Below are 16,726 nucleotides of genomic sequence, written 5' to 3' on the forward strand. Positions count from 1 at the left end.
GCATCTCACCCCTCTGTGATCGTGCTCCCGGGTAACACACACCGACCCAGCTCTCGACTGTACCAAGAGATAGAGAAATGGGTGAGACGGGCATTGTCTTCTCCATGACAGACCTCCATGATGCAGGAGAAGAAAAGCACCACAGGGAGTGGGCTTACCTGGTGGGGCAGGACAGCTTCTCCAGGAGTGGGGACAGACGGGGACATTCACACTCCTGCTGACTTCTCACGCCCCATCACGGGCTGTACAAAGTCATGGGAAACAGCTGGTAGGGGTGACCTCCCCGTCACACAGCTTTCTCTCCCTGGCACTCCCTGAGCAGCATAACAGGCTCCTCACTGCACACCACAGGGGCTGCTCTCAAGCCTCCCTCCTCCCTCAGGAGCTAGGAGCAGCCTGGGTCTTCTGAGCTCTGTGGCCAGCTCCACCTGGGGGATAACCTCATTAAGTCAAACAGAGCAAGCGCTAATAACCTCGAGACCCAGGATCTCCTCAGCAGACAGCCATGACTCCTCTTGGACCCAACCTGGTCTTCCAGCTCCATTTGCCAATGAACACACACTGTGGAGGGAGCTGGGCACGCACCGGGCCCCCACTCTTACCCCTTGTTGTGCCAGCCTGTGTGGTGTTAGCCTTTACCCCAGCCACAGCAGGAGAGGGGAAGAGTCCCCTCTGGCTCCCGCTGGGGCTCTGGCAGAACTTGGCAGAGCACAGGACTAGTGACTCTCTGCAGGGGACCGGTTAAGACTGAGCCTGGCCTTCCATGTGTGGCCGGTCCTGGGCACTGCTTGCCAAGCTGCTCTAAATCTCCATGGTCCTTGGGGGCAGCCATGTGCAGCGGGGGGCCTGGACTGATGCATTAAAATAGGAGATCTCCAGCCTTCTGCATGATGGTCATGGTGCCATCATGCCTCCTGGGCCCCAGGAGTTGCCCATGACTCTGAAGAATGGCCCTGCTTTCCGGGCTGGCTGTGATTCCAGAGCTGTGGCCAGGGATGTGGATGACTACGTCGGGGGTCGTTCACGTGCCCAAGTCTCCTCCTGTGGGGGCTGCCAAGATTCCAGGCTCTGGGCTCCACCATGACCAATAAGGACTGCAGACAGCAGGTACTATTTTATTGGGCCTCAAAAGCTTTAAATACAGAAGTGGGGAGGGCTGGTGGGGGCAGATGTAGACAGGCTGGCATTTGAGAATGGACGTATCAGAGGAATCACATAATCAACAGCCGGACAGAGAACTGGGAAGAAGGGCCATCTGGGACGGAAGTGGGGTACCAGCAGGCAGCTGGCCTTGGGTGTCAGGGTCACGCCCTATGTTAGGACAAAGTCTTTCATGTTTCTTCCTGATTTGCGGACAACTTTAAAAAAAAAACAAACCTCCGAATAAAAACACAAAATCAGCTGGGAGAGACTGTGGATGGCAGTGCCTGTCATCTCAGGAGACAATGGCCTGCCTCCTGAAAGCCTCGGGTTCACCCACCCCACCCCCAGCCCAGATGCCGCCCCACGAGACATTTCCATACACTGAAGCAAAGCTGGACCCAATCTACACCCCTGATCTGGGGTCTGGAGCTGAAAACACCCTCCCTGCAGAGCAGGAGGTACTGGTGTGAGCGGGGCTGAGGGCCAGACCCGATTCCCTCCTTAGCGGCTGTAGCCAAACTCATCAGCATCATCGGCCCGGAAGTCCCCATAGCGCCACAGGTTCAGCTGTGAGAAGACAGAAAGCGACAGTCAGGGAGGTGGGCCCTGCTAAGCTGCTTTCCTCAGCTCCCCCGTGGAGCCCCAGAGGCAAAAACTCACCCTAGCACTCTTGGCTGACTCCTGGGCGTTCAGGTACTCTGTGATCTGGAGGGACAAGGGAAGAAAGGGAGGTCACAAAGTGGGTATTTGCAACTGAGCAGCAAGAATGACCCTGGAGACTGCCCAGGTCTGGTCTGCACCACTCTCCTGCTCAGTGGATCACCAGCTCCCTGAGAATAAGATTCAAAGTGCACCATCACACTGGCCTCCTTGCTGTTCCTTGACTCTGTGCTGGCTGTTCCGTCTGCCTGAAATGCTCTTCCCCTCAGGTCTACTTGGCTACCTATCCTGCTCCTTCAGGTCTTTGGTAAAGCATCACCTTCTTAATGAAGCCTCAATGAAAGCCTAATGAAATGACCCCACTGAAAATTCCAATCACCTCTTCCCGCACACTCCTGATATCCTTTCTTTCTATCTTCTCTTTTTCCATTGCATTTATCTCCTAACATTCAATTTCATTCATCTAGTATATATGTTGCTGTTTCTGTCAACTCATGCTTCAATGGAGGCTCCACAGGGCAGAAATGGTGCCTCTTGTTCATGGAGATATGTAGGCCCTCCATAAATGCTTGTTGAATGAATGAATGAATGAGTGAACACACGTAGAGTGTTTATCTCACATGCTGGGCAAAGGAATGTTCTGGACACCAGAGACATTATGGGTAGCTTCACAGGGGAGACAGGGAGATCTCAAAATTCTACAGGGAAACTTACGCTAACTCCCAGGGCAATCTCAAGACACTGGGAGTCTCTAGTGAGAGGACTAAGGGTGTCACACTTCTGTCCACAGACATGGTAGCAATTCACACTGGGGTCTTGTTCCAAATGAATTACAGCCCTGTATAACCAGTGCCACGGACTCAGAGGGGGAGAAAAAGAGGCCTGGGAAAAGGCGAAGCAACGGGCACAACGGAGAGGGAACGCTCGTTTGAGCGCCACCGGCTCTCATCCCTCCTCTCAGCTGGGCGCTGCACGAGGGCACACGCTTCCCACCAGCCCATTCTGACTTGAGATGTGCCCTTCCCAACTCCCAGCAAGTGCAAGTAGTTCCTAGGTGCACACCAGCCCCTCATGGTTTGCCCCGTGAAGCCAGCATGGCTGGGGGCGCTCAACTCATCTCATGATCAGAGGTCTCAGGCCGGGCTCCAAGCCCTGGGGGCTGTTCAGACTGGCTGGAGGGCTGGAGGGGCAGAGTCCCTCGGGGCCCCATCCCAGCCGAGCCTGGCTTCAGGTGGCCCTGTGTGCAAGGAGCTGGCTACGGACCCGGCAGGGTATGGGAGAGGGAAGTGAGAAAGGGAGAGGCAGTGACAGGCTATGGACCTCTCCGGCCACCCTTGGCAAGGCCTTCCAGCTTGCCCCCTAGGGGCACATGCACAGGGACACCCCCCCCCCCACCCCGCCCCTGGCTCAAATTTTCCGCTGCATTCTCAGCCAAGCCTGCAGCCAATTAATTTGGGATGTAATTAGCTTTTTTTTTTTAAAACCCCAACAAACCCAAATCCATTATCTTTCCCCAGCAGGAGCAGCAAGATGGAGGGTTCCCTGCTCCCTCACTGGCTGTTGGTACAGCCCCCAGCCCCTCTGTGACGGCAGTGGGGAGGCATTAGGAGCCTGCCCCTACCCTGGTAGCCCACCTCCACATCACGTACCACTTTCTGGAACTGTTTCTCCTTGCGCACCTCCACCATGACCAGTCCCTCCTTCACCAAGCCCAGCCCCACATCCCCCTTGGAATCAGCAAACTGCAGGGTGACGTGAGGGCAGCCAGCGCTCAGGTGTTCCACGTTGAGCAGGCACTGAGTGTTCTGGATATCCCGCACCACACTGTCCACGGCGTCTGTTCGAGCGTCCTCCTGGGGCAGAGTTGCATGCAGATAAATGGGACAGAGAAGTGCAAACTTGAAAGATAGCCACGTGGACCCCAGGTCCTGCTCATGGACCTCCTCCAAGCAAGTGTCCAGCAGGTGCCAGCATCTCATTCCCTGCTCAGATCCTAACAAGGAAGGAAACAGCCTTGGGATACAAAGTGCCCCCTCTCCTGATCTTGTCCTTTCCCTCCCTGCCACGCCTCCTGCATACATCCCATCCCTATCCCCCACCCCAGTACCGTGCCCACCTGCCTTGTGTCTCGGAGAAAAAGTGGCTTTTGACCATCCCCAACTAACCTCCACTGGCTGCCCTGGCTCCCGTCATCCCCCACCTCTGCAGGACTGTGCTCCAGCACACTAACCCCACACAGTCCCTGCTCTGGTGCATTCACTGGCCTCTCAGGCTCTCTCCACACTCACATCTCCCTCCCCCCAGAGACTGCCCCTTGACCTATTTTGTCACCCTCTTCTCCTACTGTTTCTCTTCTGCCCTTCAGCAAATTTCATGAAAAAGCAGAAAACGTTCTATGGCGCAAATTCCTGACCCTACTGTTTGCTCCTCAGCACCCTGCATCTGGCGGCAGCTCCAACCAGGCTTTCAGACTGCTCGCTCTGAGCACCAGGGACCTCCCTCGGTGCCAGAGCCAAGGGTACCCGCCAAGCCTGAGCCTGACCTCCCTGGGGAGCTGGACACTGCAGACCAGCTCCCTGCTTCTGGGAACTGGGTGGCTCTTGACTCTGAGCACATGTTCTCCTCTCTGGATGCACATTCTGCCTCAGGTTCTTCGTCCCTGGATTGCTGAAGGCTAGCACTTGCCAAGCCTCGCTCTCCTCCCCATCCTGTCTTCCACACGCTCACCTTGTAGGTGCCCATGCTTTTAGCTATGAATCCGGGATTCCAGGGCTTCTCGCTTTCCAAACTGAACACTATCAAGACGCCCGGAGCTCCTACAGCTCCTAATTTACTCCTTCTCGTCCCCACATCTTGGCCAACAGCAACACAGCCACACATAAGAAATCCAGTCACCTTCTGTTCCTCGTTTCCTGCATCCCATCCACAGAGGGCGCTGAGACCTGGCCCCTACGGGCGTGGCCCCAGTTTGGCTGTCACTGTCTCTAGCCTGGACTTCCAAGTTGCTTCCCGCTACTCCATCCAGTCTGACAACGCCCCCTGAAGGAACTTTCAGAACCAGATTTGACCACGTCACACCTCTGCTGAAAACCCTTCCCCAACCCCCAGGCCTTTCCCTTCTCACGTCTTGCCACTGCTCACAAGGTCCCTGACTTCTGACTGTGTGGACCAGTCTTTGCCCAAAGTGCCCTGGCCCACCGGGCCCATCCATCTGAAGAACCAGTTCAGACGCTCTGATGCCCCGTCCTCTGTGGCAACTTCCCTCAACTTCCTTGGTCGCTCTCGTCTCTCGAGTCCCGTCACTAACAGACCATTCGTCACTGTTTCCACCTTCTCCTGTCAGTCTGTGAGGGCCGCATCAGTGGCTGAGTGCCACTGGACCCGTCCTTTGGAAGCAAGGAAGGAAGGAAGGAAGATGTGTAGACTCACGTCCTGGGGCACCTGGATGAAGGCGAAGGCATACTCTGTGGCTTGAGCAGGCAGCACACGAGTGCTGAAGGCAGGTGGCAGGGTACCCAGGCGGGTGGATGGCAGGATCTCTCTCTGTAGAGGACACATCAGGCCAAGACCATCACACACTCGATGCCCCCTTGGCTCTCACAGGACAACTCTGGTGGCTGGGCCTCTGAGAGTTCTAACTCAGGTCCTCCCACCATGACTTGCTTCCACTCAGCCCTGTGCACAGGCTTGCCCAGTCAGTGACGTCTTGGGGGAACATGTCCCGCTCGCCCCTGCAGTAGGCGGTCGGCCGTGACTCACACCTTCTCACCCTGGGCCCGGTGTTGGCACACCTGGTGGCTCTACAAAAATAATCAGTTTGATAACTGGTATCTAACTAACCTCTACCTCTGTTTTTTTCCAATGCCTTCCCTCTGGGACATGGGTTCCTTGAATATGTTTCCACTGGCCAGGGGGCGCTCTGCTGGGAAAGCACACCAAGACAAGGGGCCCTACAGTCCTGCGACCTGGCAGGACCTCTTCTTTTGTGTATCCCCGGGTGGCAGGTTGGGAGCATGGCCCAACTCTGGGCTGGTGCTAATCGACCCTCAACCTTAGTCCCTGAGGAAAGCAGATGACCATCGTCACGCCTCGGGAGTGGCATGGTTCTGAACTACAACCTTCTCTCCTACTTGCTTTTCCCCAGAGGGAATCCCCCAGAACTGTCGACAGACTCCCAGGTGCAGCCACCTTGTGACTCCCTTCCCAGAAAGCCTTGGTTTGGGGATGTCCTGGGAATCGGCACACAAGCACCTAGTCAAGCCTGAGGACCAGGAACCGTGGGGTGTGGAGGGTCTCCACCGGCCCTTGCTTCAGAGAGGTTGGGCAGAAGATGAGGAACCGTGGGTGTGGCTGGGCACTCATCCGTGGGGCCTGGAAAGGAGACTTCTCAGCTCTCAAAAACCTCTGACCAGAGACATCAGTTTTGCCCAGTCGCTCAGGGGTCAGTGACTTGTTACACGAATAGTAGAGATGCCCACATGCTCACTGTTCTATCAGCAAGTGGTTTCACAGCTTCGAGGGACCTTTGAGAGGTCAGAGGGACTTGACCTAGGGGACTACTGTGCTGAATGGCCCTTGGCAGCCACCTGGCGCCCCTCCCTTGCCTACTCATCCACCTCCCGGTCTCCCACACTCACATTGCCATAGTCAATGTAGAAGACGTGCACTCTGGCAGGAGACTCGACTTTCTCCACTCGGGCGCGGTACCTGCAATGGCATCGTGGGAAGAGCTCAAGGGAGAGCCCTGAAGAGTCTGGCCTCCCTGGAGCCTCAGTGATAGCAGGGCTGGGATACACCATTTCCCTGCCCAGGGCTCAGAGTGAACACCCAAGGGTGTCACAGAGGGCAGTTCTCAGACTCCACTAAGGCCTAGGCTTGCGGCGCTGTGGCCACCATCTAATGGAATCAGAGCATAGCTGGGAGCAGAGGGAGGGAGAAGGGAGCATGTGAAGCAGATTAATGTGTCCTTGGGGCATAAAGCAACAAGACTAATGACTAGATTGATGTCTGCTGTTTAAACCCAGCACACTAAACAGCAGCTGTAATTAGCCGGCAGATCTGTCTGGGAGGCCGCAGCAGGGAACACATCCAAGTCACTTCGTCACCCAGGGAAAGCCGTGGGCCCTACTCTTGGTAGGTCAGACATGAGTGACCTTCCTGCAGCCTATGAGTGCGCCTGCTCATGTCCCAGACAGCCAGGGTGGAGGGTGGGGTGGCTGATCTGGGCTCACTGAGAACCAGCCTCTGCCCTCACCACCCCACGTGACATCATTTCTCCTGTGTGGGGTAAGGGGAGTGTCAGTCCCAGCCAGCCAGCCAGCCAGGGCTCCCCCGACAGGGTTTCCCAGGATTGAGGAGAGACACCACTTCTATACTCCAGAGGCTTGACTGGGCTGCAGGAAAATCACAGGCCCCAGATGGGCTGCAGGCAATGAAGAGGCCCACACTGGAGAGCTGGCCAAGGTCAACAACCACCACCCAGTGAAACCAGGTGGCTAAGGCAAATGCCTGAAGTCTACCTGGTAGCTCTGTAGGCCTGTGCCCTGAGGACAGACCTGCAACTGCTCCTGCTTAAGACTCTTTGCTCTGCTCAGGTACAAGTGGCTTACCATTCTCCATCTACAAACTTGGCAATACAGAATTCTCCCCGGCGGGGGGCATAGGAGCCTTCGACAGGAGGGTGGCTGGCGATGTCATTTCGCATGTTCTCCATCAGCTTCTCTAGCTGGGTGCCTGTAAGGGAGGAAGAGGTAGTGAGACCTGGGCGCCATGTTCTCTAGATGGGGCTGGGGAGCAGGCAGCATGTGGAATTCTGTAGGTCGCCTGTGGCACTGGCTTGCCCCATTCCGTAGGGAAGTCCTCTGTGGCATCTGCTCAAGAGGTTCATGTGGTCTTCAAAAGTGGAACAGGGGCTTGCTGACACCTCAGAGGCACACAGTCTTCCTTCCAACCTCGGCTCTCCAACCTACTGGCCGTGGCAGTGGCAGCCCTCGGGAATGTTCCTTGGGTTCTGCTTAAGGAGGTGGAGAAAGCATGGGGGTGTGAAGCATAGCCAACCAGCCTCGTTCTGGGTGGAAGCAGCCCAGCTTAATTCCTACAAGGGCTGGCCCTGGCCTGGGTCACAGAGGCGGTGACTGACAGCAGCCACTCTTTGCTATGTCTCCCAGGGGGAAACACGGAAATGAGGGATGGCCCCCACCCAACCCTGGACAAGGAAAGGGCCTCAGGCTACTCTGACCTCGCTCACCCTGTGAAGTACATGCAAAAGCAAACTTTGGTATTTCCAGGCTGGGGTTCCAAGCTCTCAGCCCAACCCGGGGCCCTCTTCGACTAGGGGAGACAGTCTCCTTCCCTGCCTATCTTACCGAATCCCTTGCTCTTTCCTGCTGGTCCTTCCCAAATCCCGAGTCCCTGCCGCTCGTCAGCTGGTCATCGCCAGGTTTGGCAACACCTAGGGTCCTCTCAGGTTCCCTCCTTGCTCCTTCCTGTTGTGTCCCCACCCCCCATGCCGCTAAGCACCGGTCCCCAGTGGCTTTACCCTTCCATCCCTCTTGGCCCTGATTCTAGCTCTGCATCAAGCCCTGCCGTGCCCCCTTTGCTCTCTGAGGTGAGGGTAGCTGGGTTCGTGTGGTGTGGGTACAGGATTCTTCTCTCCACCTCCAGGGCCCGAAGCCACACTGTAACAGGTGCCTAACACATGTTGGCTTTTGGCACACTTGTCACAGTTGGCCTTATACGTTCCCTGTCTGGGTTTATGTTTCTGCCACTACACTGTGAGCTCCTTCAGGGCACAGATCATTGCTCACTTGGTTCTGTTTACTCTTGCAAGGTCTAGTAAATCTGCCGCATGGAGGGTGCTTAAGAATTCAACTGTATCGAGGATGCACTCTGCGTAGGCACACAAGGACGTGTCCACTCGTGGGCCTCTGTGTAGCCCACTGTCCCAGCATTCATGAGCCTCGGTTTCAGAACACAGACTTTTGTGAAGAAGCAGTTGCCCTTCCCCCACCCAGCAGTACACCCTCTACACAGACAAATTCCTTCTATACGTGGTCTATTTTTATTTTTTATTTTTTTGCTCCAAGGCAACAGAAGCAGACTTTGGCTCCCGCAAACAGGTCCTTGCACAGAGTCTGGCTGGTCATTTACAGCTAATGGCAATGCTTTCATCATTTCATTAGATCCTTCCTGAAGGCAGGCTTTAATTAAGAGAAGAGAGACAGGGCAAGAGGATGTCCCCTAAGAGAGGATGAAAGGTTTCAGAAGAGGGAGGCTGTACATGCTGAAGTTTATTTTCATGGATTTTATGGAACCAACTGAGGTCAGGGTTTTCTCTGGAGCCCACTGCAGCCCTCCAGGTGGTGTGCCAACAAGCACCTCACTCCCTTCTCCAATGTTCCAAGAATACATGGTTTCCCCCTTGTTTCCTTTGTTCCGTATTTTCTGCCTTGGCCACCACTTGCTACAGGGTCCTGGCTCTCTACAGCTGCGGAGACAGCTGGCAGGGTACAGGGCATGCACAGGAAGCCTCTGAAATTACAGAGACTATGTGGCCGAAGGCCTTGAACCCTCAAGTTTTGTCCCCTCGAGACTTCAGGACCTGGTCTTATCCAAGGTGGGTCTTACCTCACAGGATGCTGAGGCCAGGTAGAGCCGGCCAGGGAGCTCCTGTCCCTTGGGCAGGGCCTTCTTTGAGTTCCCTTTCCCCTGAGCTTCCTGAGGGCCATCCTTTCTGGCTCCTGTGCTCAGAAACCGATCTCCTTCCTACCCAGGCCACCACTGAAAGACTCCTTTCCTTGTCACACCACCTAGACCTGGCAATGCCAGGCCACTGTGCAGCAGGACTGCAGCTGACCTCAAGGGGAACCTAATCCTGAAGGCTCATCAGCCCATCTCTCCGCCTGCTAGCTTTTCCCCCTCCCAAGTACAGCCAGACGAGGGCTTGGAAAGGTTGGTTTTCCTCGGTGAAATAACATCGCCACAAAAGCAGCTGCCTGGGAAATATCATTAGAGGGGAAGTGGCTGGCATGAGGCTGATGATCTGGAGTGGGCCTGGCAGGGGGCACAGGAGGCCAGGCAGAGCCGCACCCTGCCACCCACGGGACTGCCTTGGGTGCCAGCGACATCTTCGGGCCCCTCTGCTTTGCAAGGATCTGGCTCCTTGGACGCAGAGGCAGCTCTAAAAAGCCTTTTCCTTTGCCCTCAACTAAACTGGTTCCCTGCACAGGGTGTCAATGAGAGGAGGGAGGTCAGGGTCGACATAGCAAATGCAGTGGGGGTAGGAAGTCCATCTAGAGGGGTCACAGGGCCACCACCGTGAGAGTGACCTCTACCGTCCTCTCTGCTCCAGAAGCCTGAGGTCTCTGCAGAGAAGGCCCTGGCCACAGTGTACATCACTTGAAGGCAGGAGGAAGGAGGATGGAGAGAGAGGGTCCTTCAGAAAGACTGCCTGGGGATGACTTCCCTAGAGCGCCGCCTGTTTCCATGGCAACTGACTACCACTGAGGGCTATGGTAACCTCTAGAGAAGGAGAAGCCCCAGAGAAAAAAAACCCAGGCTCCTCTCCTCCTGCTGCCTTCCCAAGGAAGCTGAGGGGGAGGAGGGCCAAGTGAAGCTGGTTTGTGCTTCCTGACCACACATAGAGACAATCTGTTCTTTGCTTCCTGATACACTCCGAGGGCTACAAATCCCCACGCCCAGCCCAGCCAGGAGTGTCCGAGAGCAAAACAATTTCCCGAGCATCTCCAAATACCACCTAGACAAGACAGGCTACCTCACCAGCCCTCAGAGGACCTGCTTGGCCTTGCCCATGCCAGGGCTCACTGGCAGTGCATGTAATGAGCCCCAGAGCAGCGCACGGGGCCTGGGGGATGGGGAGCAGCCACAGACTGGGAGAGGTCCCCGGAACGTGTGGGCTGTGCCCCTCCCTCCCACTGAGCAGAGTGGGTTCTGGAGGTAGCATACTCACCGGTCTCCACATCCTGCACGTAGAAATGCAGGTCGTCAGTGATCTCCGTCACAAACACGGGCTTGTAGCTGGCCGAGCGCTCCTTCTCCTCTAGCACGGGCGCTACCTCCTCCACGGGCTGCTCCTCATAGTGGGCCCAGACCTGCATGTGCGGGCAGCAAAGGGTGGGGGGTGGGAGGTGGGAGGTTTAGAAGTGAAGCCAGAAAAAACGCAGGAGAAGGTCTTTGGGCAAGTGGGGTCACCCCTGGGGTGAAGGAGTGCGGAGGTCATCACAGGGCACTCAAGTCACACTGGCCTGAGCCCCTAGACCTCTCGTATGTCTGAGTGGGTAAGGAGAGTACTCTGAAATTCTTCTGATTGATCAGCTCTCAAATTCTGGCAGGTGTCAGAAGCAACTGGGGAGCTTATTAAAAATGCTGGTCCCTGGGTCCTGACGCAGGTATGTCAAGTTAGGGTCTGTTGTAACTGCACCCAGAGAAAGTGAAGCAAACCAAAGCAGACTCCCAGGCAATCCTCATGCAAACCAGAGCGTGAGAACCTTGATGTCGCAGTGGTTCTGGGACCCCACTTTCCTCTCTGACATCACTCAGTAGGGGTCACTCTGAACTCTTGAGGCCTTCGCACTGCCCAGGGCCATGGCACTCCGGAAGCTCTCCAAGTGACAGCCCCGGGCCACGGAGGGGAGGGCTTGTCACTGTTCGGGAATGCCTTGCCTCAGCAACTTCTGTGTCCTCACCTCAAGCAGGTTGCTGTGTCCCCAGCTCAGAAGCTGGGCCACTCCCCTCCACCCTCGCCTTTCTCCTCCTCCCCTGGCCCTGCACTGTCAGGGCTGCAGTGGCTCAGAAGCTGATTCGATGTGACGGGGCATCAAGTCCGATCCCGCGGCCAGGAGATTATCCCGGTAGTGAAGCCTGTCAGAGCAGGAGAGGGCGGGGCTGTCCAGTTGAGCAGCAAGAAGGGGGTGAGGGACTGGACCACACACGGAGTCCCACAGTCACACAAGAACAGGGGGTAATAAAAGTATTAGCCAAAACATACATGCTTACTAGGTGCCAGGCGCCATTCTAAACATTCTCCAAGTATTAATTCCTTTAATCCGTACGACAACCCTTTGAGTAAGTATTAACATTACCCTGTTTTATAAAGGAGGGACCAGAGGCACCCAGGCTTGCTAGAAGTAGCAGGACCAGGATCTGGACCTGGACACCCAGGTAGAGATCTTCAAGCTTCAAGGTCCTCAAGGGGACATTTTGGCATTGACAGGGCCTCTAGACACAGAGGGAAAGGTTGTAGGTGGGTGATGTGGGCTCTTGTCCTTCAATTTGCTGTTTGACTTCAGTCAAGCCACAGACCTCCTGCATCTCCTTTTCTTCCTTGCAAGAGGGAAGAGGCCCCTGGAACCTGTGGGCTGTGCCACATGACCGCAGAATCACTCAGCTGACCTGCGGATCCCTGGATGGCACGAAGAAGCAGCCCAAGGACAGGGATGTCTGAATCACTGAACCTTCTTGGGTCCCACCTGCAGAGGCTACGCTCCTGCCTTTCATGCGGTGTGAGTACTCTTCCACTGGAAGGGGACACTGAGGACCAGGGCCCTGAGAACTGGAATGAGCAACAGGGGCTGAGCCCGAGGGAGGCTGCCAGGGAACGGCCGAGGGGGATGGGAGAGACGTCACCCGGGCCCAAACCTCGGCCAGCCACACGCAGTAGTGCCCTTGCCTTCTGCCATCTGAGGTCAGACTCTAACCCAAACAGGTCTCCCCTCTCACTCTCTCCCAGCACCAGTCCCGGCGCAGCTGCCCCCTTAATCCCTGGCGTCTGGACACCTCTGCTTTCCACGTGCCGAGGACTGGTGGCCACGGGAAACGAGGCAGAGAGCAGGACTTCAACTCAGTCAGTTCAGAGACTCCTGGCCCAAGGCCGTCTCTAGCCTTCGGACTTCCCTGTGAAAGGGCCTCTCCCATTGGAGGCCACGGCACAGACTGCTGGGAGCACTCTGGGGGACCACCCACGGTTCCTTCCGGTTCCAAGGCCCACATCCTGTTGAGGTAGACTTTCTCTCTGGGCCCTGCTAGGGGAAAGTTCCCCAGGGAGGTGATGACTCAGTCAGTCCTAGCCTCTCTGGGACCTCTGCAGCTCGAGGACCGACGGGACTCTCACTGAGACGCAGGACTGTCAGTACTGCCTCAACTGAGCTGAAGCCAAGTGCCGCCTCCCCCCACCAGCCAGTACCTACCCTCCCTCCAACCCCTCAGCCTTCCTTCTGCCCCACCCCCAGGCAGTGGGCCCTTCTCCCATCTACCTCGCTCTTCTGGTTCCCTCCCAGGTGCAGCCAGCACGTCTCAGACGTTGGCCTGGAGTGGGCCTGAGGCTCAGAGCCGTTCTGGGCTCCATCCTAACCCTGCCCTGCTTCCCTTGGCTGTGGGGGCTGTGGGGAAGGAGTCTCCTCAGCGGTGGTGAGGAATTGGGAACAGACTGACAGCGGGGGAGCAGGAACTGCTAATGACTCCTCAAGTAAATGCGCCTTGGGCGACAGCATCAGGTTTCCTCCTTGGGGAGAAGGGTGGAGCTCCTCTGCAGGCAGGCTCAGGTGGGCAGCAAGCTGGAGGTCACGGATGATGCAAACAAAAGCCTCAGGGACGGCCTGCAGGCCTCTTGCTCCCACAAGGAGTGTGGCAGTGGGGCCAGTCCAGTGACAAGGCCCCACAGCTCACTGGTAGGAGGGGCACAGCAGGGTGTACCCCCCGCTGCCTGCCAAGGTGAAAAGACACCAGAAGCATGAGATTGCCAAAGGGTAGGACAGGGAGAGCTGCTCCTCAGATAAAGGAACTCCATTTCTAAGAGGGAGCTGGCTTGGCCCCTTGAATAGTGGAGCCCTGCAGGTTTCCCTCAGGAGACGGAGGTGACCATCTGTTCCCTGGGACCTAGCCCCCAGCCAGCCGGTAAACGTAGCCCGGCTAGGTGGCTTCTTGGTGGGAAGGAGACAGTCAGCTGAGAGCTTGGCCCACCCTTAGAACAAGGGCACGTTTTGCCCATAATGGCTTATGTTGCCTTTCTGCAAACTGGGGCAGAGGGGACAGACACACTGGCGGGCACCTGCCAGACGGGTGCCACTTCCCTACCCATCCCTAGCCCTCTCACAGTTCAGATCCCTGCCAAGGAGCCTGTTTTGGGGAATTCCCAGGAGGGATGCTCCTCATCCTGGACCCATGGGGCGATGACAAAGAAGACCCAAAGACCCCTTCCAGAGAGAACAGAAATTGTGTGTGCACAGAATCAGTGCCTTATGGCTCTCCCTCCAGGCTCTGGGCAGATGGAAGAGCTGGGGAAGGACCTGCGTGGCCAAGATGCCGACCAGAGGATGGGACGCTGAAGCTGGGAATGCTCCTGGCCTTTAGTGCAGGCAAGCCTGAACTGGGTCTAAGCAGCAGGGCCTAGGCATGCTGGGAGACCCACCCAAGAGGGCTCTGCTTTGCTCTGGGAAAACCTCCGGACTGCATTAATGTGGAAAGGCCTTTCCCAGCTCCTCTGATTCGTGGTAGGGTTTGTGGTCAGGCTGGGGGCCAGGATGGCACTGTGTCCTGAGGCGGGGCCCCTTGGTAACCCCTCCGTGACCCTGGTCTTAGACCTAGGCGGGGGAATGGGCAAGGGAGGAGGCTCCTTCCTCCCTTCTCTGTTCTATTGCTGCTCTGTCATGCCAGTTCCTGTCTACATTGTGGGGCCAGGTCAGGGGCATAGGCTCTCTCCTCCTGTCCTCACCCGTCCCTGGCCCTCCCTCTTTCCTGTACACCCTCCCCAGGGAGTCCCAGATCCTCTTTCTGGCAGGAGACGGGGATGTGAACTGAGGCTCCACTGGCTGGAGGCCTTCCTTTCTAAATCCTATTTAATATCTCCGCTCAATAGGCTCCAAGGATGGGGCTGGCTCGGGGCCAGGGTTGTGGAGGCCTTCAAGATCTCAGTGGGGAAGACAAGCTCAATAAAAGGCGATCAATGGCCAACCCAGCCCTGTCCAGGGCTCTGCTGGGGCAGAAGGGGGGGGCGGGGAGGGAGGGCAGTTTGGTGCCTGCTATCTATGTTTCCCTCTTTGGTCCACAGACCCACCCAGGATTCCTGGAGGAGGAGGGGGTAACCTGGCATTAGCTTCCTGTAGAGGAAGAGGAGGGCCCAACCAGCATCTTCATGAGGAGAGAAGTCTGCAGGGCACAGGGAGGAATCAGGCCCAGCAGGGAGGCAGCTAAGTTCTCATGGAAGGGAAGCTAGCATTGCCAGGTTCCCTCAGACCCGCTAACAAATGTGCATGCACATAATCACATTCCCCAAAGACTTCTGCATGCTCTTAGTCTCACAAAATCTCTCAGCATTACCTTTCCTTGGTTAGCTCACAGGTACCACCATGATCCCTTAGCCACATGTGCCTGTCTCCGGACAGCTAAGGCAGCTCTCATGGGGTCACAAGTGAGGCAAGGTTGGAGATCCTTGCCTCCATCCTGGGAATACCTCAGATATGCAGCGACTACCAAATTCTCTCATCTGAGTCCAGCCAACTCTGAGGGGGCTGCAGTGCTCCACACACACACACACACACACACACACACACCGCTCCAGGGAACCAGCCCCACCGGAAGAGGCAAGGCATACTAGGTTCTGCCACGACCCCCGAAGAGGATGGGATGTGCGGGACAGGGACCCAGCAGGCAGGCAGGCCCTTGCACTGAGTAGCGCACTGCATTTTAATTGGACTGGAACAAAACCACGCAGCCTGTGGAAGTAATTAATCACTGGTAATTACTCCTCAACATCATCATGTGGCAAGAGTGAAATGATGACCTGGGCTCTTTCAGACAAATCCACTGCGTAGGAAATAGTGGTGCCCAGTATAACACCCAGCAAGGCACCCATTCCTCCACCTCAGGCCAGATTCCCCTCTGTCTTCTCTTGGGTCCCTTTGGGGTCTCTAATCTCAGAGAACAGAGGGTCACTCAGACCCGAAGAGGCTCGTGTGCTGAGTGACTAAGGGAGCAGGGCCTGGGGGCAGAGACGCTTTCAGAATCTGGGCTTTAGAGGCCGGTGCTTGCCACGCTGACCCCCTGCTGCTAATTCTTTGGTGAAGGTTCAGCCCTTTGCACACAAGGCCCCAGCACCACGTCTCAGCCTTTCCCTTCAGTAGGCACAGGACACGGGGCTGGCAGTCTTAAGTTCAGCTCTCACTAACAGGAAAGCCAAGAGGAAGCTCCTTTGCAGTAGGGGCTAAGGTTGCCTGCTTCCCCATCACTCTAGGAAGACGGGGTTTACTGTGAGCAGAATTGGGACAAGGAAGGGTGGAAGTGTCCTCAGAGGCCTCATGGTGGCCTATTCCTCCAAGACATGGACAGTCCCTCTCACCTGTCCCAAGATTTGTGGGTCACCACTCCCTACAGTTCTTCCACTCTCATTAGGGTTGGTCACCTGTCCCAATCCCCAGGGGACGGGAAGAAAAGACAGAGAGATCTAGGCAGGAGTCCCTGGGCCAGTGCCTGAAGGAAGACAGCTGGGAAGGACCCAGTGAGGAGGTGGCTGCTCTGGGCTGGAAGAGAATGAGGAGCCTCTGGGCCCTGATGCCCCCTACTCCTTTTGGCAGGTGTCTGGGCCTTGACTTTGGGAGGCGAGTTGCAAGCCAGATGGCTGCCCCATGGGGAAGGAAACGTTTATTCCTGGAACAAATTTATGGCTCAGCACGGCTGTCCCATGAAATCCTCCTCAAGCTCAGAGAAGCCCTGACAAATTGGTGGCCGGCTGATTTATCCCCATTATCAGGGCTGGACTATAAGTCAGTGGCGACAGGCTGAGTCAGGGGGTGCCAAGCCCAGCTCCCACCACCAAACCACTGGGTTCCTTAATCGTCCATTTGTTTCCAAAAGCTGCTTTCCGACCCACCCCCCTTGTCTCTTCAATGCAGTGTCTGCAGAGACTGATGGG

At 56.3% G+C, this 16,726-nt stretch overlaps 1 protein-coding gene across 2 annotated transcripts in view; it reads right to left on the reverse strand.

The window, feature by feature from the left end:
- Positions 1 to 1,095: 1,095 nt before the first annotated feature.
- The window catches only part of SND1 (staphylococcal nuclease and tudor domain containing 1), a 420,776-nt gene continuing 405,145 nt past the window's right edge, over positions 1,096 to 16,726 (reverse strand). For both annotated transcript variants that reach the window (XM_027075404.2, XM_053218125.1), the window contains 7 exons: positions 10,772 to 10,913; positions 7,413 to 7,536; positions 6,441 to 6,510; positions 5,233 to 5,346; positions 3,453 to 3,656; positions 1,804 to 1,848; positions 1,096 to 1,710 (listed from right to left, as the gene is read on the reverse strand). In XM_027075404.2, the coding sequence (XP_026931205.2) occupies positions 1,645 to 1,710; positions 1,804 to 1,848; positions 3,453 to 3,656; positions 5,233 to 5,346; positions 6,441 to 6,510; positions 7,413 to 7,536; positions 10,772 to 10,913 (765 nt within the window). In that variant the 3' untranslated portion in view covers positions 1,096 to 1,644. The remainder of the gene's footprint in view (positions 1,711 to 1,803; positions 1,849 to 3,452; positions 3,657 to 5,232; positions 5,347 to 6,440; positions 6,511 to 7,412; positions 7,537 to 10,771; positions 10,914 to 16,726) is intronic.

The sequence above is a fragment of the Acinonyx jubatus genome, chromosome A2 (genome assembly GCF_027475565.1).
Source record: "Acinonyx jubatus isolate Ajub_Pintada_27869175 chromosome A2, VMU_Ajub_asm_v1.0, whole genome shotgun sequence".
Taxonomy (NCBI): domain Eukaryota; kingdom Metazoa; phylum Chordata; class Mammalia; order Carnivora; family Felidae; genus Acinonyx; species Acinonyx jubatus.